Below are 22,037 nucleotides of genomic sequence, written 5' to 3' on the forward strand. Positions count from 1 at the left end.
CTTGCATATTGATGACCCCGCCCTGTAAACCCTGTAAGGCTGTGTTCATACATTCATTGCTTGCCCATGGTCCCATGTCCTCACTAACCCATCTCGGACTGTTATGGTCGTATATCGCCTATGCTGCCAGAGATTGGCTGGAGTCGTCAGGTGCCTCTGGGGTATATTCACACATTCAGGCTTTGGTCAGGTTTTTTTGATGCTGTTTTGAAACGAGAACCAGAAATGAGTTCGGAGAGGGTGAACATATCGCTGAACCTAAACCTGTAAGTACAATCACTTACATCTCTGTGATTGGTTGTGGTAGTCACATGCCTTACTTACATCACTTCTGTGGCCAGTGATTGGTTGGAGCAGTCATGTGCCTTAGTTATGTCACCACTGTGGTCAGTGATTGGTTGGAGCAGTCATGTGCCTTACTTACATCACTTCTGTGGCCAGTGATTGGTTGGAGCAGTCATGTGCCTTAGTTTCATCTCCTCTGTGGTCAGCGATTGGTTGGAATGATTGTACGCTGGTTGTTGAGGGTCCTGGGCACTGTGTGTGTGTTGACTCGTGTCAACCATTATGGAATATGGCGTATTGTGTCAATTTTCTTTTTGTGATTAAAGTGACATTATTTTTTAAAACATTTGTAAAACCCCTTTAAGCTTTCCATACATGGTAGGATCTCCCAGTATATACCTTTTGAGTGTGTGGTATATATATACTTTTTATACTGTATACCTATTTATAGGATAGTCTATTACTACGAGAAATAGCACGCCATAAAGGACACCAGGTTGTGTCTGGTATTGCAGCTCGGACCCATTCGCTTCAGTGGGATTGAGCTACTATTCCAAACACAACCCATGGACAGGTCTGGTGCTGTTTTTGAACAAAACCCGCCATCCTTCCCCCTACCACTGGTCCTCGACACGACTGTGGTAGTCAGTCATGGGCCGGTAGGTAAGTATACACTATCTGTAATGGGCATTTACATATCACACAGTGGACAGCAGATATAAATGGGGTGCCAGGATATACTGCGGTGAGTGGTGCCCGCCGGCACATGGCATGGGGACCCTAGGGCTGTGTTCACAACATTGTAAGCAGTTTGTACTGTACATTATACACAACAAGCGATGAAGCAAACACTGCTTAGACTATGTAAAGTTAATGCTTACCTATAAAAGATGATGTGTTGAGTCTGTACGGATCGTTTTTGGCACAGATGGACGGTGCCATGTTTGGTTTGGTAATAGAATACGGCTTGTCCTGCTTGCCATGCTTTGGTTTCATACAATTCATCTCATTGCTCTATTTTTCAGAGTCTAGCCCAGCTAGAGATCCTGTGCAAGCAACTGTATGAGACCACCGACACCAGCACCCGACTACAGGCGGAGAAAGCCCTGGTGGAGTTTACCAACAGCCCCGAGTGTCTGAGCAAGTGCCAGCTACTGCTTGAAAGGGGCAGTGTAAGTATGGAGGGAATATGGAAGATAGAAGTAGCGATGGAGTGGTCTGTGGGTGCCAATATAGATCTAATGCACCTTCACGCCAAAATTTGAGCGATATTCCTTAGTCTTAAGGATTGGTGGGGAAGGGAACCCCGGCACCTCCATCAGTCAGCTCTTCTCAGAAATAGATGGAGCGCAGAGAATAGAGCAGGAAGCAGACAGCTGTGTTCTCTGTGTAACTGTTAGACATGACCTCACTTGAATGGGAGCCATTAAACAGAGCTGTCTGCTTCCTGCTCCAATATCAGCTGCCCAGAACAACTGTCATACTGTCAACTGGGTATAATTTTCCCCACCATTAGATATTGATGACCTATCCTTAGTATAGGTTATCAATATTTTTAGACCTGAAAACCACTTTAACTCCATTTATGGGGGGTTTTTAATCTCAAAAATCATATCTTTAAATTTTTTTCATCAACCTAGCCATAAGAGGGCTTGTGTTTAGCAGGATAACTTATATTTTTCAATGGTGTCATTTTGGTGTACATTTAGGGTATTGAATAACTGTTATAAAAACCTAAAATTGAGGGCGAGGCAATGGGTGAAACCCCCAAAAGCTTTGCCATTGTTTTTTTTTTGTTTGTTTGTTTTCTCTATAATAGTCTTAATTCTGCCATATATGCTGCAATACATTTTCATATACCCTATTGAATTCTGGGTCAGTAAAGGGGCGTCCTCAGTTCACTAATCTCATTGGCCAGAGTGCTTACAACGACCAGTCCTGTCCATCATGACATTGTTTTGTATGGTCACTGTGTAATTCTTAATCTCCCCTGTGGAGGCACTGCAGGGAAATTGATCACTTACTGCCAGATTTACCCACCGATGACACCTTATTCCTGTGGGGACTAATTATGAGCAGATTATCATCAAGGGACCCTTCTAATACGTCCAAAGTGGACACCTCCTGTAAGATTTTTTTCTTTTGTAATAACAACGTAACACATTTTTTTCCTTTTTTTTTTTTTTTTTCTGTGTCCACAGTCTTCATATTCTCAGCTACTTGCTGCCACATGTCTCACTAAGCTGGTGTCCCGGACCAGTAATCCCCTGCCATTGGAGCAAAGAATTGACATACGTAAGTACACATCTTCATGACTTGGATGGGGTAGAGAGCTTACCAAGCACAGCGCCATACATTGTATATTGGCTGTGCTTGGTATTCATTTGAATAAGACTTATCTGCAATGTGGCCATCTGACTAATGGTCATGTTGTCACTGGCCTGAGAAGAGGCTATGAAGCTTAAAGGGGTATTCCCACGTCGCATACTCACCAGTCTTTGCTGCTGTAAAATCTTCTTACTTCCTGGTTTCTTGCGTCATTTGGTGGGAAGGGTTTCATGCAACCTGCCGTTTAGCTCCGCCCCCAAATTAGAGTGTAGCTCCGCCCACCGCATAGCGTGATCTTATGGGGCGGCTGAAGAGCCTGTGATCTCATCAAAGGTCCTCAAACAACACTATATGCACAATATTGGACTATGAAGTACAGGCAGAAGCAACTCCATTCTGTGTTACATACAGAGACTGCCTGTCTCTGCCATAATGAACACAATTGAATTAGCTAGCCTGATAACTGGGAGAACAGAAGACGAGTTCAGAAATGAAAGCAGCTCCTCTCCTCTATCTGAGAGCAGGAAGCTAGGTCACATGTGGTGCAGACACAGGAATAGCTAGAAACACAGGCTCACTCCCGTGCACTTAGCCCCTCCCTCCTCACCCCCCTCCTGAGAGCGGGCAGCTACCTCACTTGAATTTTGAGCAGATAAGTCAAGGGCTGTGTCAACAGTGAATTGAATAAATTAAGATAGTGGACAAACAAAGCAGCTTTGCTGAAGCAGTGTATTTAGGAAAAGTCTTACATCCACATTAACAAGCAGTATAGATAGGATCCTTGTGATGGGACAACCCCTTTAATATCATACTACCGCCCAACGCCTTTAAAGAAGACCTTGCACCACCTAGACCATAGGTGCCAGAATCAATGGAACAGTGCCTATTAACAAATGCTAAAATCAAGAGCCTATTGAGAAAGCCAAGTGGACATAGTCTCCTGTAGTTTGTGTGGTTTTCTTCCGGGTACTGCTGTTTCCTCCCATACTCCACAGACATACTGATAGGGAATATAGATTGTGAGCCCTATATGGGACAGTGACTGACAATATCTGTGCAGAACATGATGGCGCTATATAAGTAAGCAAAATAAATATTATCTGTTATAAAACATGAACATACATTCATCATAGTACAAGCGAGATGGAGAAAAGTTCTATATGCCGAAGCTGTGGAATTTTCTGTTTCACATGTTTTACTTTCGTTACAGGGAACTATGTACTGACCTATTTGGCCACCCGCCCCAAACTTGCTTCTTTTGTTACCCAAGCCCTGATTCAGCTGTATGCCCGTATCACCAAACTGGGCTGGTTTGACACTCAGAAGGACGAGTATGTGTTCCGTAGCGTCATTGTGGATGTTACACGCTTCCTGCAGGTTAGTGGTCACTGAGAAAACTCATCAGTCATAACGGGTCTGCTGGACTAATGCCATGTATAGAGATGAGCGAGTACTATTTGAAACTGTAGTCTCGAATAGCACGCTCTCATAGGAATGAATGGGAGCGGCTGGCGCGCAGGCTGGCCCCGGCTGCGTCCATTCATTCCTATGGGAGTGTGCTATTCGAAACTACTGATTCAAATAGTATTCGCTTATCTCTAGCCATGTACCATATCCAATGAAGATGAACATATAGTGCACCTAGGTCACTTACTTATTACCTCACCTTACTTAGAAGAGGAGCGATCACCTTTCCTGACATTAGAAATTCCTTGAAACAACAATCACCTTGGCGAATACTTGTGTGCGCCATTCCTCTTTTATTCCTTCTGAACATAGATCAATAAATTGACCACAGGTCACTACCTGACTACTGTTGCCTTGCAGTACTGGGGTCCTGGGTTCGCATGGAGTTTACGTTCTCCCTTTTCCCACGTGGGCTTCCTCTGAGTACTCTGGTTTTCTCCCACGTAATAAAAATATACTGATAAGTAAAATGGCTTCCTGCAAAGCAACTGACCCCTGTGGGTGTTGGGGATGAGCGCCTGTACGGCCGCCACTCCCTGTGGGAGACGCGTATCATATGTTCGTCATTGTCGTTTAATTTAGAAGTATTTACTAAAACATTCATGTCAGGAGAGATGGCGGCTCCTCTTTAATCTGTATGCGGGAAGTGTATTGTGTGTTTATGTAATGTGTATACAGCGTGTAGATGGGCAGTGCCCGCCTGCAGCTTTGTTTGGGTTTGTCCCATGCTTCGAGTATGATCATATGATTCAAGGGCCCGACCTTACAGTATAACTAGGGAATCGGAAAGAGGAAACCAATATTGAGAAACCTCTATTTGCCGTTATACAGCGTGTCGTACCGATCAGTAGGGTTCACACTACAGGAGACACTTACACAATACATTAATAGGACTGCGGTTTTGCTTTCCTATTAAAGAGGACCTTTCTTGTTCTATAACATTAGCGGGGTTATATAACGCTAGAAAGAAGACAGGGCGCTGAATTCGGTGCACAGTTAGCTTTGTATGCCCCCTAGTGCCAGAGATAGACACAGCACAGTCAGAAGGGCTGGCTGTGAGGAACACCCCCTCCTGATGGTATGTAGCTATGGGAGAATACCATCTGGGGGGCACTAATACTAATGGTACCAATATCTCTGGCACTGGGGTGTATAGTAGCAAAGCTTTCTAGCGGTATATAATATCGACAACGTCAGAGAACATGAAAGGTCCTCTTTAAGCTGCAGTTCTTCTGAACCAAACCTATATCACCAAAGAGTGTACCCCACTTACTGCTTATTAGACTATATGGGCTCCTAGGAGGTTTAGAAATAACCCCCCCCTTTGGTCACATGACTTCGAGGCGTCACCCTCTGTGTCCACATCACAACAGTAGGGTTAGGGTTATATTTAGGAGAGGTGTATTTACTCTCGGTGACCTGCACTTCACTACAACAAGTGCCGAGGCTGAGGGTGTATTAGTTGTGACCGGCCCACCAGATTGTACAGCTAACTCCCCCATTGCTGAGGCAGCGCCTCCTACTGGATCCGTGCAGTGTTAGAACCTCCTAGGAGCCCATTGTCTCACATATTCACAGAGTAGGGGATAAATATCTGATCGCCAGGTTCCCCCCGCCATCACAATCACTGATTTACTCGTCTCTGTATGACTGCAGTGAGGTGGAGAGTTAATGGAGTAGCAGTGAAGAATTTACAGTACCGTTCAATACAGTAGGGACTGACATAGCTAAATTCAACTAGTCCCCATATACTTTGAATATGGCTGCAGAACCCATCTCTCCCCCCTCCCCTCACAAGTTATTTAACCCATTCGGCCTCGTGAATTAGATCTCGTCTTTTGGGCCAGTCGTGATGCCTCCTGATCGATTATGGTCAGGTTTTAACTATTGTCTTACAATAGGTCAGTTATTCTGGCCGCCGAAAAGCCTGGATAACAACACAAGTGTGAACAGGGATTTATTCACGTGTCTGTGCTTCTTTCCCATTGTCTCTAAGCATGTAATGAGCTGCTCTTGTGTACACTCCACAGGACAGCGTGGACTATTGTGTCATCGGAGTCAGTATTTTATCACAGTTGACCAATGAAATCAACCAGGTAAGCGACACCTTCCTGAACTTGTGCCAGATTTTATCGCTGGCGATCTCTAATGTGTACGGAGAGGAGAGGATAAGTAATCCTGTCTTCTGACTGACATGGCAGCTAAGATGGCCATACACATAAGATGAAAGTCAGCTGATCATTGTTTTAACCTCTTAATGTCCAGGCCCATTCATGCCCACACCACCACTGTCTCCCCCTTCACTCCATGTACGTTCTAACATAGTACATAGCGAGCTAAGCCATGTGATTATAACTTATCCACCAGCCCTTTACGTTATCAGATTTCTAGGTATACCCTCGACCCTTGTACTCCACTTCCCTGGAATGAAAAAGTTTTTGTGCGGTGTGTAAAACCTAAATCATCCGGCATGTATCCGCTTTTGCACAATCTCTCTGGCATGTAATAGTTCCTGTGAAGACACGTCGATTGGCTCAGAGTGTCTCTAATACTGACCACGGCTTCCCCAATCTCCTCCAAGTCAGTGCCCAGAGCAAAGCCGTCCTTGCATTTTTTCACGTTACCGTGAAGGCTTTAATGCCTATAACCTCTGATGAGCGGCTCAGCCATGTCAGAGGTCTTCAAGAGGATGTATAGTACAGGTACCTATAGTGATTTGGTTTATGTCATTAGGTTGACATGGTTATTTTATTCACAGGTTCATATGTTATGATCTAGGCAATTTTTTGAGAGGTATACCCTAATATCAGAGCACCAGGTCTCCAACCCTGACTCCCCAGGGAAACCTTTTTGATCGTAGCTTGATCACTTAGAAAGGGTTAAATACAAATAGGCCAAAGAATAATGGAGGTGCACATAGGGTTATGCTATTAAAATCCTTATCAGATGAACTAGAATGCAAATATGGATGCTGCCCGCATCTGTGGGTTGTGTGTCAGATCACTCCTCGGGTACATGCAATGTTATAGGGATAGAGGGCAGAAATCCTCTCGTCTTCAAGACAAAGGATCAATCCAGTAATAGAAGGTTATAACATCCAATCACAATGCTATAACCTTCTGTCTGTCACTGGTTTGCGCCATCAAGACTTTGCCAGAGGGACTCTGCCCTCTATCCCTATAACAAAGGGTTAAATAGCCATGATCAAAGGTTCCCTCTGCTCCCAGCCATTAAAGCATGAGCTTGGATGCCTTTAAAGAGGACCTTTCATGTATATACCACTAGAAAGCTGACAGTGCACTGAATTTATTGGTTCAGCTCCCAGAGATATCGGTGCTGTTAATTTCGGCACCAATATCCCTCCACTGTCACAAGGGTGGGTCTTACAGCCTAGCGTCATTGCTCCCCTAATGGTACTGACTTGGGGGGGGGCTATACTCTCATCTCAGCAAGGTCTGGCTTTCTGACAGTGGCGGGATATATGCGACAAGGGACACTAGACTTTACATAGTGCCATATAATAAAAGCCCAAGTGTAAAAATACACATAAAATAAGACACGTGTCCATATATACACACTCATACTATACAGACACATACATGAAGATGGCAGTCATTTATGATGACCGGGATAATGAGAAGGTAGGTGAATGACTATATTGGGATGGTTGTCTTTTGCAGGCAGATGCCACACACCCTCTGACCAAGCACCGCAAAATCGCTTCCTCCTTCCGAGACTCCTCCTTGTTCGATATCTTCACACTGTCGTGTAACCTCCTAAAACAGGTATGGACGGAGAAGCCAAGAAATGGGATATTTTCAACACTGGGTATTGATTACAAATGTTATTATCATAGTCCCATGCATACACTCCTGCAAGGGAAATGTAGTCGTACATGCCAGCCATTCAGATTGGGTCATTGCAGAGAGTGGCTAATAAAGGGGGATGCCAAGTGGGCAGAGGGTAACGTCAAGTTCCTTGGCCATCTATAGTACTCATGTCTGGGCTGAGGGGCTTTTTCGTACCAAGGCCCGGATGTGGTTTATACTTCCGCACTAGAGATGAGCGAACACTATTCAAAACAGCCGTTTCGAATAGCACTCTCCCATAGAAATGAATGGATGTAGCCGGCACGCGGGGGGTTAAGCGGCCGGCCGCCGGCAAAGTCTGCATGCCAGCCGTTTCCATTCATTTCTATGGGAGCGTGCTATTTGAAACAGCTATTTTGAATAGTGTTTGCTCATCTCTATTCTGCACCCCCTGTAGCTAGGCCCTTACAAGTGAGACTGTGGCATGTGGGCAGAACTCTTTGTGAGGCAACGCTTTTATTCTTAAAAGGTTTGTCCAGGATTAGGACAGTGAAGACCTATCATTAGGATAGATCATCAGTATCAGTTTGGTGGGGGGTCTGACTCTCCATTTTCCTGGCACTTAGATATTTGAAGGGGACTCTTTGCTTGTGCAAGGTGTGGCCGCCTTTTCAGTGTTTACCTGCATGCGATATGTATAGATCAAGCAAATGGAACTAAGCTGCAGTACCTGGCACCACCACTACAGAGCAAGTGGCGTGCAGGTAGATGGATCGTGGTAAACACTGAGGACTGCACTATGAATACATCATGCTCCCTTCAGTTTTTTGGTAGGGGTGACAACATTTGGGCTCCCCACTAATCTGATACTGATAGCCTATCATAAGGAAAGGCTCCCATTATGCTGATCCTGGACAATCCCTTTAGGTAACATGCACCTAACTGTCTGCATGTAGTCTGACCATGGCTAAACAGCACATGGATGACATCTGTGTACTGTCTGTGTCTAAATGGCCCCCATTCACTGTTTTCCGTGAGCCCGGGCCGCAAAATGGACAGGAATAGGAACTGTCCGGAGTTTTGCTCACGGCCCCACACATGGGACTGTGATAATACATGGCAGTGTGTATGGGGCCATAGAAATGAATGGGTCAGTGTGCTGCCTGTGAAAAACACAGCTAGCACGCTGACAATACACACAGCCATGTGCATGAGGCCTAAGAGAACTTTTATTGCCTCTAGTTCTAACATTTAATGGTGATTTTTCTTAACCTAAAATTGACTCACTTCTACATTTTTTCCTTTCTGTTTTAAGGCATCTGGAAAGTCATTGCTTCTCTCTGACGGGTCTCAACAAGACCTTCTCATGCAGCTTCTCAAACTCACCCACAGCTGCCTAAATTTTGACTTCATTGGCACCTCCACAGACGAGTCGTCCGATGACCTCTGCACAGTACAGATCCCCACAAGCTGGCGTTCAGGTGAGAGATAAGATGAGGCAGGAACGGTGGGAGATCATACTAAAAAGCAGCACATTCTCATATGACGTCCATTGTCTCCGCAGCTTTTCTGGACTCTTCCACACTACAACTCTTCTTTGACCTGTATCATTCCATCCCCCCAAACTTCTCCCCACTGGTGAGTCCATGGCTGGTAGATGAGGCGAGGCTGATTCTGTTATATATACCGTATTGATCGCAGCTCTGACTTGTGGGACATTGTCACCTCCGCAGGTCCTCTCGTGTCTGGTACAAATTGCCTCTGTCCGTCGCTCTTTATTTAATAATGCAGAAAGAGCCAAGTTCCTCTCCCACCTGGTGGACGGAGTGAAGAGGATTTTAGAAAATCCGCAAGTAAGTATGTCAAGGGATTGGGTAAAGAAGCAAGTAAATTATGGAACTTATTTAATAGGGAACAAGCTGGTAAGTTAAGGGTTTAATGTTCAGAGGTCTAGGGCTGAGCTGTACATGTTATTATCCTTGGTGGTCTATGGTTTAGGTGTTTGGCCATACAGAAGATAACTTTGAGCCATCTTCCCAATATCTCTCATGCACGTACATGTCCATCTTTGCCAAGCATCCACACACATTATATAGTTGGTGATCATCATATATGGATTACTATCTTTAGTCCCGATATAGATAAAAGGTTACTGTCCTAATCCCTTGAAGTCCATGGCAGTGTACTTGGGGTCCTGCTGTTACTCACCTCTCCGCATTTCAGCATTGTCCTGGCTGTAACTACTGATGGTTCAGGTCCCTGATCTCCTTGTGCGCTGATCATAGAGGTAAATGTAGGAAGTGGATACAGAGAACTGTGCAGCTGTAACTGTTCAGCTGCATAGTTCTCTTTATGATTGGGCAGAGCACCAGAGTCTGCGTGGGAGCAGACACACCCTGAGGAGGGGAATAGACAGCAGCACAATGGGGAAGATGTGTTCAATTGTTGCTATAAGGTGAGAAGGTGACGCAGCCATCCAAAGGAAAAACACTTATGATTTTGGCACTTCTTAAGCGTTGTTTACACTAAGGCCTGGTTTTCCTGGTGGACAGTCTTTTTTCCCAGATACCCCACCGCTATGCTTTCTGTATTTGTCATGTGTGTACATACAACATCATTCACTGTGATTTTCCTTCCAGAGCCTGTCTGACCCCAATAACTACCATGAATTTTGCCGCTTGCTGGCCCGCCTGAAGAGCAATTACCAGCTAGGGGAGCTGGTGAAGGTGGAGAACTACCCTGAAGTCATCAGACTCATCGCAAACTTCACAGTCACTAGTCTACAGGTACATCTTAGTAAAAATGTAATGAAAAGTCTCCATTAGCAGAATTCGGGAGTGTAGGGCTTGGTAAATTCTACCCCCTTTGTTTGTGGCCATATTAAAGGGGTTTTTCCAAGACTTATTAATCGATGACCTATGCTCAGGATAGTACCCCCACCAATTCAGCTGTTTGAAGAGGCTGCTGTGTTCGGGTGAGCGCTCTTTAGTTCTTAGCAAGCACTGTGCAATACATTTGTGCAGCGGGTTTGCTCAGCCTGTTCACTTTAATGGGACCGAGTTGTGATCAGGGTCTGTGAGCAATGAACGTGACATCGCTCGATGCTCAGGGAATGCCGCTGCCACTTCAAATGGCTGATCTTAAATTCATGACCTCTGGTAAAGATAAATCATGAATTTAGTATCCCCCTTATGTTGCTCTATGTCGCAGGCTGCAAAGTAATGGCATATGGTGTAATCTGGTATAATCATAATGCAGATTTTACTGTTTGCAAAATGGATCAAAATTCTGCAAAAAGTCCATATTGCATTTGTTTGTCATGGTTGCACAAAAAAAGTCATTTATGATCCTCTGCACTGGTGTTTTTTTTCTTCCAGCACTGGGAATTTGCCCCCAATTCAGTCCATTATCTCTTGAGCTTATGGCAGCGTCTTGCTGCATCCGTTCCCTACGTCAAAGCAACAGAGCCTCATCTCTTGGAAACCTACACGCCAGAGGTGACCAAAGCCTACGTCACATCACGTCTGGAGTCTGTACACATTATCCTCAGGTACAAGAGAAATGATATTGAATGGGATACATCACAGAATTGCATGTATTTCTGATCTGGATCTCCATATTTGCTCCACATACTGGTTCATGTCATGGTGTGGCAGATGCATACATGGCTGCCTGTGAGGGCATGGTTGTACTGTATAATTGGGTGTCCATGCAGGTGGGGTTTCGGCTCCATGCAGCTGCCGCACTGTGAATATGATTTTTACTGTAACATATATAAGCCACAACACTAGAATCTAGCTGCTTGCTTTCTGCAGGGATGGCCTAGAAGACCCGCTTGATGATGCGGGGCTGGTACAGCAGCAGTTGGATCAGCTTTCCACCATTGGGAGATGCGAGTACGATAAGACATGTGCTCTGTTGGTGCAGCTGTTTGACCAGTCAGCCCAGACGTATCAGGAACTCCTGCAGAGTGGATCTGCCCCCAGCATGGAGCTGACTGTGCAGGAAGGTAAGCCGCTCCTAGTCGTGACATTTCACCCTACTGGAAGTCTCTCGCTCTGTAAGAATGGCTTCTACTTTGAGAGATCAGGTCACTTGATGCATTTTATTAGGGGTTTTCTGAGCAGAAGATGTTGATGACCTGTCTTATTCAAGTGAATGGGAGCTGAGCTGCAGTAAGCCAACCTGGCCACTACACAGTAAGATGGAGCGGTCTTTTCTGGCTCTGTATGCTGTGAAGCTGAGGTCACCTGATCACTGCCATCGATTTAAAGGGATCTTATCATTGGATCATTTTCTGACTAACACGTCGGAATAGCCTTAAGAAAGGCTATTCTTCTCCTAAGAAAAAGTAAGAAAAAAAGAAAATGGGCTGTAGCTTACCCCTTCAATGTTGATGTTTCAGAGGTGCCAAACCAAACCTCCAGACCCAGGAGGTGAATAATCCAAATGCGATGAAGTTGCAAGCCGTCATCTCTATTCTTCTCCTACCTTTAGATGTCTTCTCTGCACCGCCGTTCAGTAGAAATCCGGATTTTCTTCGGTATGCAAATGAGTTCTCTCGCAGCACTGGGGGTGTCCCCAGTGCTGCGAGAAAAATCTCCATCTTCTTCTGGAACACCCTGTGTCGTCTTCTGTCCTGGGTTTGGCCGTTTACACCAGCTTACTGTGTAAGCGGCCCCTTTGTTGAAGAAGTCACAGGGACCAGAAGAAGATGGAGGCGGTGCTGGAGAGTTCTCTCGCAGCATTGGGGACGTCCCCAATGCTGTTTGAGAGCTGAGGCTCGCCCCTAGTGCTGTGAGAGAACTCGTTTACATACCGAAGAAAACCTGGGTTTCTACCAAACGGTGGCGCGGAGAAGACATCTAAAGTTAGGAGAAGAATAGTCTTAAGGCTATTCCTATGTGTTAGTCAGAAAAAAAGGGTATCCAATGATAGGATCCCTTTAATATTAGTGACTCATCCTAAGAAGTCATCCATTCATTTTGCTAAGAGAACACCTTGAGGCTGTGACGCCACAGTTTGGACATGGTAAAATCTCTAGCGAATCCAATTCACATATTGCAGAAAAATACGTGCAGCAGAAATGCTGCAATTTCCAAAATCGTTGCATTTTTGGAAATCACAACATGTCAGAAACGTTGGCGGTTTTCTTATAGGTATAATGGAAGCAGAAAGTCCGCAGAAGAAACCTTGCAGATTAATAGGGGGTCCTAACTGATCAAGAGAACGAAGGACTATCGTACCTGGTGTGAATGGATTGGTGGTCTTATAGTCCTTGCACCACTCTGTTCATTTCAGTGAGAATGTCGGCCCTGTACTTTAGCAATCTGCGGTGCTCCCATTGGAATGAATGGAGCGGTGCACGTGCTGTCCGCCACGGCTTCTATCAGAAGGGGGGACAAAAATGCCTCCTGATTAATGGGACCCCCACTGATTTGCAGGTTATGCCCTATCCTATGGCAATGGCCACTGTTGCCACCTTTTGTGTTGTCTCTCTATCTCTCGCTTCTCAGGTGTGTTTTTGGTTCTTCTGGAATCACTTTTTCTTTTTTCAGTCTAAACTGATCCCTATTTTTCTTGCAGGTCGGCTCACTTGGTTAGTTTACATTATCGGTGCGGTGATCGGAGGCAGGGTGTCTTTTGCCAGTACTGATGAACAGGATGCCATGGATGGAGAGTTAGTGTGTCGGTATGTATGGAGTGAATGGTATTTGTAGTGCGTCAGTGCTCTGAGCTAGGGATACTCGGACCTGACTAGACCAGCTTGCCCATTCATTTCCACAGTAGCAGCCATGAAAGCTTGTAACAAGAGATTTCATCAGCCAGAACTGTATTGAAGCTGCTTGAATTTTGGCTGTCCAAGGTAGAATGGATTAGATGAACTTAACAGTAAACCTGCACCCTGTAGTTGCGTCTTATATTTCATTGCGGTGGATTTGCACTTACCCTAATTTTACGCTATGGACAAATTCGCTGCAGAATTTCCATGTCTTTCTTGGGGATCCTGCTGTAGATTTGTTGTGGATTTCACCCATTGCAAAGTGATGCAATCCTACTGCAAAATCCGCAGCAATCGCCTGTCAAATGGAATTCATCATCTGTATGTAAGACTCAGATTTTGCAGCAGTTTTGTTTGCGGTGTAAATGCGATTCCAACCTAACAGGATTTTGATATTTTAAGAACTGCTACAGATCACTGAGTTACTAAAAGGGATCCTAAGGATGGGCCATAAAAAAAACAATCTTCCTGGCCAACCCGTTTAATGTAAACTAATCTATTCTCCTCCATAGTGTGCTGCAACTGATGAACCTCACAGACTCACGTCTGGCCCAGGCTGGCAATGAGAAGCTGGAGCTGTCCATGTTGAGCTTCTTTGAGCAGTTTAGAAAAATATACATTGGGGATCAAGTGCAAAAGTCATCTAAGGTAAGTGGTAAACTGTGGGATGAAAGAAGAAATACCTGAGCATGCTCAGTACCACTCTATGGTTCATCCCCTAACGTACGGATCAGTGACAGTGATGGACAGCGAATATCCCCTGGTTCATATAGACAAACTCCTGGACTGGAAATGGCTGCTGTCTTCCACAAGCCACGCCATACTCATTTTTGGGTTGTGTGTGGTATTACAGCTCAGCAATAGTGATGTGAGTGGGCGAGAGCAGCAGTACCACACGTGATCTGTGGACAGAAATACAGAAGCTGAGTTTATTCTTATCATATCCAACCCTTTACATGTGCTTAAAGAGGACCTTTCACCATATCTGGGCACAGGCAGTGTTATATATTGCCAGAAAGCTGACAGTGCGCTGAATTCAGCGCACTGTCGGCTTTCCCGATCCGTGCCCGGTGTAAAGCGCTATCGGTCCCGGTACCGTAGCGCTTTACAGTCAGAAGGGCGTTTCTGACCATTAGCCAGAGACGTCCTTCTGCCTCGCGGCGCCAATCGCGCTGTACTGTGGAGCGGGGAGGAACGCCCCCTCCCGCTCCTGATAATGCTAGTCTACGGACAAGCTGTGTGAGCAGAGGGAGGGGGCGTTCCTCCCGGCTCCACAGTACAGCGCGATTGGCGCCGCGAGGCAGAAGGGCGTCTCTGGCTAATGGTCAGAAACGCCCTTCTGACCATAGAAGAGCTACGGTACCGGGCCGTAAGCTCTTCACACCGGGCACAGATCGGGAAAGCCGACAGTGCGCTGAATTCAGCGCACTGTCAGCTTTCTGGCAGTATATAACACTGCCTGTGCCCGGATATGGTGAAAGGTCCTCTTTAAAGGGATCCTATCATCGGATACCCTTTTTTTCTGACTTATCACGTAGGAATAACCTTAAGAAAGGCTATTCTTCTACTACCTTTCGATATTTTCTCTGTGCCGACGTTCGGTAGAAATCCTGGTGTTCTTCGGTATGCAAATGAGTTATCTCGCAGCACTGGGGGCGGTCCTCAGCGCTCAAACAGCACTGGCATCCCCAATGCTGCAAGAGAAATCTCCAGCGCTGCCTCCATCTTCTTCTGGAACGCCCTCTCCCTGTATCTTCTTCCGTCCTGGGTTTCAATCTTCTAGGTATGCGCAGTCGGCTCTATCGGCCTCGGGCAGAGCCGACTGCGCGTGCCCATGGGCCACAAGAAAGTGGCCGTTTACACAGTTTACTATGTAAGCGGCCATTTTTCTTGTGGCCGCAGACATGCACAGTTGGCTCTGCCCAAGGCCTATAGCAGAGCCAACTGCGCATGCCCACAGGCCACAAGAAAATGGCTGCTTACACCAGCTTACTGTGTAAACGGCCATTTTTCTTGTGGCCGTGGGCATACGCGGTCAGCTCTGCCCAAGGCCGACTGCGCATGCCTAGAAGATTGAAACCCAGGACGGAAGAAGACTCAGGGAGAGGCCGTTCCAGAAGAAGATGGAAGCATCGCTGAAGAGTTCTCTCGCAGCATTGAAGACGCCCCCAGTGCTGTGAGAGAACTCATTTGCATACCAAAGAAAACCGGGATTTCTACTGAACAGCGGCGCGGAGAAGACATCTAAAGGTAGGATAAGGATAGCCTTTCTTATGGTTATTCCTACGTGTTAGTCAGAAAAAAAGGGTATCCAATGATAGGATCCCTTTAATGAGTTAAATTATTACTGACTATATCAGCCATTATGGATTTTCCTGCTGTCACGAGGACTTATTTATACGTCTCCATTTCACATATATATGGTGTCCGCCTCTTGCAAGGACAGCCTATGGAACCATTCATTTCATTTCACTGCATTCATTCATACGTCAGGTTTTTTAAAACCTCGGATAAATGATAATTGATAAATAAATTACGCCTGAAATTTTTTTTCCTGATGTCGATGTATCACAACAGTGCAAATCTATGGAAAAAAAAAAATAGATGGCATCTACGACATTGACAGGTGTAGCAATAAAAACATTCTAACCTGTTTTTCACTAACAAAAATAAATGATAAAAAATACATAATATAAATAAGCATTGTGTACCGTCCCTGATTGTCACGCGCAGTACACATCAGTAAAATGAGGAACATGGCTGTACTCTAGCACAGGGCTCGGCCACTTTTGCACTCCAGTTGGTGTAAAACTACAAATCCCAGCATGCATACTGGCTCTGCTGTTCTTGGAACTCCCATAGAAGTGAATGGAGCATGCTGGGAGTTGTAGTTTTACAGTAGCTGAAGGTTGCTGACCCCTGCCCTAGCATGTGCCATGGATCCTAATGGTTGTATATAGACTGGTAGGTTACAGTTTCTTTTCCACTGCCTGCTTTTTAATCCAGTATTCTTTTCTCTTTTCCAGCTTTATCGTCGTCTTTCAGACGTTTTGGGTCTGAATGATGAAACTATGGTGCTGAGCATTTTCATTGGCAAAATGTGAGGTTTATGGGACTATCCTATTTTAGAATGACTTTCTGTTATAGTGCATAAGAAGAGAATAGTAACCTGTTGCCTTGTGTTTCCCACAGTATCACCAATCTGAAGTACTGGGGTCGCTGTGAGCCCATCACATCAAAGACCTTACAGCTGCTGAATGACCTGTCTATAGGATATCCTTTACACTGTGCTGGATAAGTATAGACTAGACTTGTTATATACAAAGGGGTTTCCCGGGACTAAGATATCGCAGACTAATCTTTAGGTCACCTGGTATCCCTGCCGATCAGCTGTATAAAGTGAGAGTCTCTTCATAGACCTGCCAAGAGTCCAGCAGCTGAAACCCCTGCGGATAGTCGCCGAGTACGGCTTCGGCTTTAAGGGCCGTGTGACATCATGTTTATTCCTCCTTAACCCCTTGCACATACAGCAGTGTAAGGAAGCTGGTGAAGCTCAGCGCTGTTCAGTTCATGTTAAACAACCATACGGTAAGTACATTATACAGCAGACCGGCTCATGGCTGAATAGCTACTTTATGTCTTGGTGGGTAATAACCTCATGCCTGGTGGTCAATGGGTTAATAATTAACCTTTACAGTGTCTAGCGCATCGGTAGGGAACCTTTAGCACTCCAGCTGTGGTCAAACTACAACTCCCAGCATGCATACTGGTTCTGCTGTTCTTGAAACTCCCATGGAAGTGAATGGGGCATGTTGGGAGTTGTAGTTTGACAGTAGGTTGCTGAGCCCTGGTCTAGAGGCTTACACATAGCATCCCTGAGTCTAATAATGTAACAAATGACATTCCTGGTGTCCCATAGACTGATAAATAACAGTGTCTATCAAGTAATTAAATGACATCCCTGGTGTCTAGGGGTTTATGTCATATCATCCCTGGTGTCTAGGGGTTTAATAAAGAGACTCCAGAAGTTATAAATGACCCTCTTCTTGCTGTGTACAGTGTTGGCCAAAAGTATTGGCCCCCCTGCAATTCTGTCAGATAATACTCGTTTTCTTCCAGATAATGATTGCAATCACAAACTCTTTGGTAATATCTTCATTTATTTTACTTGCAATGAAAAAACACAAAAGAGCATGAGAAAAAAAAAGTCAAATCATTGATCATTTTACACAAAACTCCAACAATGGGCCGGACAGAAGTATTGGCGCCCTCAGCCTAATACTTGGTCGCACAACCTTTAGACACAATAACTGTGCACAACCGCTTCCGGTAACCATCAATGAGTTTCTTACAAGGCTCTGCTGGAATCTTAGACCCTTCTTCTTTGGCAAACTGCTCCAGGTCCCCCCTGAGATGTGAAGGGGGCCTTCTCCAAACTTCCATCAAGAGATCTCTCCCCCTCCCCCACAGGTGTTCTATGGGATTCAGGGCTGGACTCATTGCTGCCATTTTACAAGTCTCCAGGGCTTTCTCTCAAACCATTTTCTAGTGCTGACCTGAAGTGTGTTTTGGGTCATTGTCCTGCTGGAAGACCCCTGACCTCTGAGGGAGACCCGGCTTTCTCACACTGGGCCCTACATTATACTGCACAATGTGTTGGTCGTCTTCAGACTTCATAATGCCATGCACACGGTCAAGCAGTCCAGTGGCAGAGGCAGCAAAGCAACCCCAAAACATCAGGGACCCTCCGCCATGTCTGACTGTAGGGACCGTGTTCTTTTCTTTGAAGGCCTCTTTTTTTTCCTGTAAACTCTATGTTGATGCCTTTTCCTACTTTTGTCTCATCTGACCAGAGAACATTCTTCCAGAACGTTTTTGGCTTTCTCAGGTAAGTTTTGGCAAACTCCAGCCTGGCTTTATGTCTCTGGGTAAGAAGTGGGGTCTTCCTGGGTCTCCTACCGTACAGTCCCTTCTCATTCAGATGCTGACGGACAGTACGGGTTGACACTGTTGTACCCTCGGACTGCAGGGCAGCTTGAACTTGTTTGGATGTTAGTCGAGGTTCTTTATCCACCATCCACACAATCTTGCGTTGAAATCTCTCGCCAATTTTCTTTTCTGTCCACATCTAGGGAGGTTAGCCACAGTGCCATGGGCTTTACACTTCTTCATGACACTACGCACGGTAGACACAGGAACATTCAGGCCTTTGGAGATGACTTGTAGCCTTGAGATTGCTCATGCTTCCTCACAATTTTGTTTCTCAAGTCCTCAGACAGTTCTTTGGTCTTCTTTCTTTTCTCCATGCTCAATGTGGTACACACAAGGACACAGGACAGAGGTTGAGTCAACTTTAATCCATTTCAGCTAGCTGCAAGTGTGATTGTTATTGCCACCACCTGTTAGGTACTTCAGGCAAGTAACAGGTGCTGTTAATCACACAAATTAGCGAAGCATCACATGATTTTTCAAACAGTGCCAATACTTTTGTCCACCCCCTTTTTTATGTTTGGTGTGGAATTATATCCAATTTGGCTTTTTGACAGTTCTTTTTGTGGTTTTCCATTGAAGACAAATTCAATGAAGATAATAAAATCAAAGAATTTGTGATTGCAATCATTTTCTGGAAGAAACTGAGTATTATCTGACAGAATTGCAGGGGTGCCAATACTTTTGGCCAACACTGTAGGTATCTAGTCATAGAGGCAGGACGAGTAATACTATGGGCTTCCCAAATCTGGATATTTCCGTAGATGCCATCCTTGTCCTCAGACGATTGCAGGGCTGCGGTGTACATCAGCACATTATATAACACCAAGATGTCTGCATTATGTTACAGAGCGAGCACTTTTCCTTCTTGGGGATCAATAGCCAGTCCAACTTGTCAGACATGCGCTGCCGGACAACCTTCTACACTGCGCTGGGCCGCCTCCTCATGGTGGATTTAGGTACTGCCTTGTAAAGAAACCGAAAGGTAAAACCTAGTTGTGATCAGACCCAGCATTTGCCATGTTTTGCTTCGTCTATAGGGGAGGATGAGGAGCAGTTCTCTCAGTTCATGATGCCTCTCACCGCTGCCTTCGAGTCAATGGCCCAAATGTTCAACAGCAACAGCTTCAATGAACAAGAAGCCAAGGTAATACAGACATGGGATTGATATGTTTGGGCACTTCAGACTTCTGACAGGAGCTCATGGATATGTTTGGTATATACACGCCAGGATTTTCTGCCACGTACGGCGATACAGCCTTACACCTATCTGAATCCATTATATAGGCTTCATAGATAACATGCTGGCTGCCTGGAGCCACCACTAGAGGGAGCTTCCTTCATACTATGACATTGCTGAGTTGAAAGTATATACAGTCTGCAGTAAATGTCCTCTAGTGGTATATTCGGTGTTCATGGGTGGACATGACCTCTAACCACTGATTTTCTCTTTTTTGGTTTTTAGAGGAGTCTGGTTGGACTGGTGAGAGACCTGAGAGGGATCGCCTTTGCATTCAATGCTAAAAGCAGCTTCATGATGCTGTTTGACTGGATGTATCCTGAATGTTAGGACGTACATATATACAGTATATTCCCTATACAATACTCTATTATCATTGGACCCTATTGCCTCGGGATTCGCAGAGTAGAGCTCATTGTCAGAGACTTAGGGGCAGGGTCCTATGAGTCTAATGGAGTGTTTTAGTGCATGACATAGCCCTGTCAATCACTGAGACCCTGGTGGGGGGCGCTAGACTGCATCCGCCTAGTGGACACATGATTTACTTCACCATCACATGCTAGAATAGGGCCCCCGTATAGAAACGGATGATGTAAACTAAAACCAGAATCTACCGCAATCCAATAGGGGTCCAGTCCGGGAGAATTTGGGCCAAACCAGTGTTATTGTGGTAAGAGATGACTGTGTTATTCCTTAGCCCTCCTCAGATACCCAGCATATATGCCCATCCTGCAGAGAGCGCTAGAGCTCTGGTTCCACGATCCAGCCTGCACCACACCCATCCTCAAGCTCATGGCAGAACTGGTACACAACAGGTTTGTGTTTTCTACTTTTACTTTTTTACATTCTTTACAATTAAATGTATTCACTTGTATTTTTTATTTGATGCTAGGTACTACATATCCATTTTGCCTTATTCTCATAGAAGTTCGGCCTCATGTACACAACCAAGTGCGCAGGCCGATTGGGGGTCCGATGATTATACAGCAGGTCCTACCCTGCTACATGGCATAGGAACGGATCATTGGGGGGGTGGATGACTCTCTGATGTCACTCAAGTGTATTCTGCCTTAAAATTGGTCCCCCCTTGACCTGCACACTCAGTCGTGTACATGTAGATTTAGTCTTTAAAGCAATGCCCACTGAGAAACAGTATGCAAGATAACGCTCCTGATCATTTAGAAACTTTAGTGCTAGTTCACACGGGGGCAAGGAGGCGGATTTTGACAGCGTTTCGCCTCAAAATCCGCCTCCATACAGTGGTGGTCTATAGAGGCCACTAGAGTTCCGATAGCGGAAAAAAGAAGCGAGCTGCCCTTTCTTCAGGAGGAAGCCGCTTCCTGCTAAGCCCCGGCTTCCACCTGACGGCAGCAACCTCTGGTGTCAGCTCATTCATTTGAGCCGACTCTGAAGGCCGCGACGGTTGCCGCGACGGATGCCGCGACGGTCGTGGCAGGCAGGTTTTGTCCCGAGAGTTTTTGTCCCGAGAGTTTTTGTCCCGAGAGGTTTTGTCCCGCAGCTCCCTGCGTCACTCCCGATGCCAAAATCCGCCCCACCTGCCCCCGTGTGAACTAGCCCTTAGAAACCCGATATCTTGCCAAGTTCCCTCGTACACTTAGCTTAGCCCAGGGGGTGTGCTGAATAGGTAGAGGGGACAAAGCTGCTGCTACCTATGGTGCTGAGAACTAAAGCATTGGTATTGCAGGGGGACTTTTATTCTTTATAAGACTTTATTGCACCTTTTTAGATATTTTGTACCTCCTAAAAGACTTGATTTTCTTCTGCAATGCTTTGCACTATATGGCAGATGACTATAGCAGACCTGGGGGACTTTGTTAGGTACCTGGCTGCCTTAGTAAAGCATGGTCTGCAATTTTGGCATCGTAGAGGAAGTCCCTGCCTTCTGCCAAACCGCTAAGATGCCTCCATAACTATCGGGTAGAAATACCATTGGTGTAACATGTACACTTGCACAAGGTCAGGGGGGCTATAACACCTTAACAGCAGCTTTTTACTCTCTATTACATTACAGGTAAATTTCAAAGATAATGTAACTATTACTAGGGGTTTGTTAGAGAGACATAAGGGGGTGCGCTAAAAACACTGCATGATGGCTGTTACGGGGTTAAAGAGCCAT

The 22,037-nt window shown here is 45.4% G+C and overlaps 1 protein-coding gene across 1 annotated transcript in view; it reads left to right on the forward strand.

The window, feature by feature from the left end:
- The window catches only part of XPO7 (exportin 7), a 39,402-nt gene that overhangs the window by 11,374 nt on the left and 5,991 nt on the right, over positions 1-22,037 (forward strand). Inside the window, exons 2-21 of the mRNA XM_075272709.1 lie at positions 1,311-1,457; positions 2,487-2,580; positions 3,824-3,990; positions 6,111-6,176; positions 7,761-7,865; positions 9,205-9,370; positions 9,454-9,527; positions 9,623-9,742; positions 10,529-10,675; positions 11,267-11,439; positions 11,705-11,898; positions 13,476-13,581; positions 14,184-14,319; positions 16,698-16,771; positions 16,864-16,944; positions 17,196-17,259; positions 19,511-19,619; positions 19,701-19,807; positions 20,126-20,214; positions 20,608-20,715. Coding sequence (XP_075128810.1) covers positions 1,311-1,457; positions 2,487-2,580; positions 3,824-3,990; positions 6,111-6,176; positions 7,761-7,865; positions 9,205-9,370; positions 9,454-9,527; positions 9,623-9,742; positions 10,529-10,675; positions 11,267-11,439; positions 11,705-11,898; positions 13,476-13,581; positions 14,184-14,319; positions 16,698-16,771; positions 16,864-16,944; positions 17,196-17,259; positions 19,511-19,619; positions 19,701-19,807; positions 20,126-20,214; positions 20,608-20,715 — 2,327 coding nt within the window. The remainder of the gene's footprint in view (positions 1-1,310; positions 1,458-2,486; positions 2,581-3,823; positions 3,991-6,110; positions 6,177-7,760; positions 7,866-9,204; positions 9,371-9,453; positions 9,528-9,622; positions 9,743-10,528; positions 10,676-11,266; positions 11,440-11,704; positions 11,899-13,475; positions 13,582-14,183; positions 14,320-16,697; positions 16,772-16,863; positions 16,945-17,195; positions 17,260-19,510; positions 19,620-19,700; positions 19,808-20,125; positions 20,215-20,607; positions 20,716-22,037) is intronic.

This window comes from Leptodactylus fuscus, chromosome 5 (assembly GCF_031893055.1).
Source record: "Leptodactylus fuscus isolate aLepFus1 chromosome 5, aLepFus1.hap2, whole genome shotgun sequence".
Lineage (NCBI taxonomy): Eukaryota > Metazoa > Chordata > Amphibia > Anura > Leptodactylidae > Leptodactylus > Leptodactylus fuscus.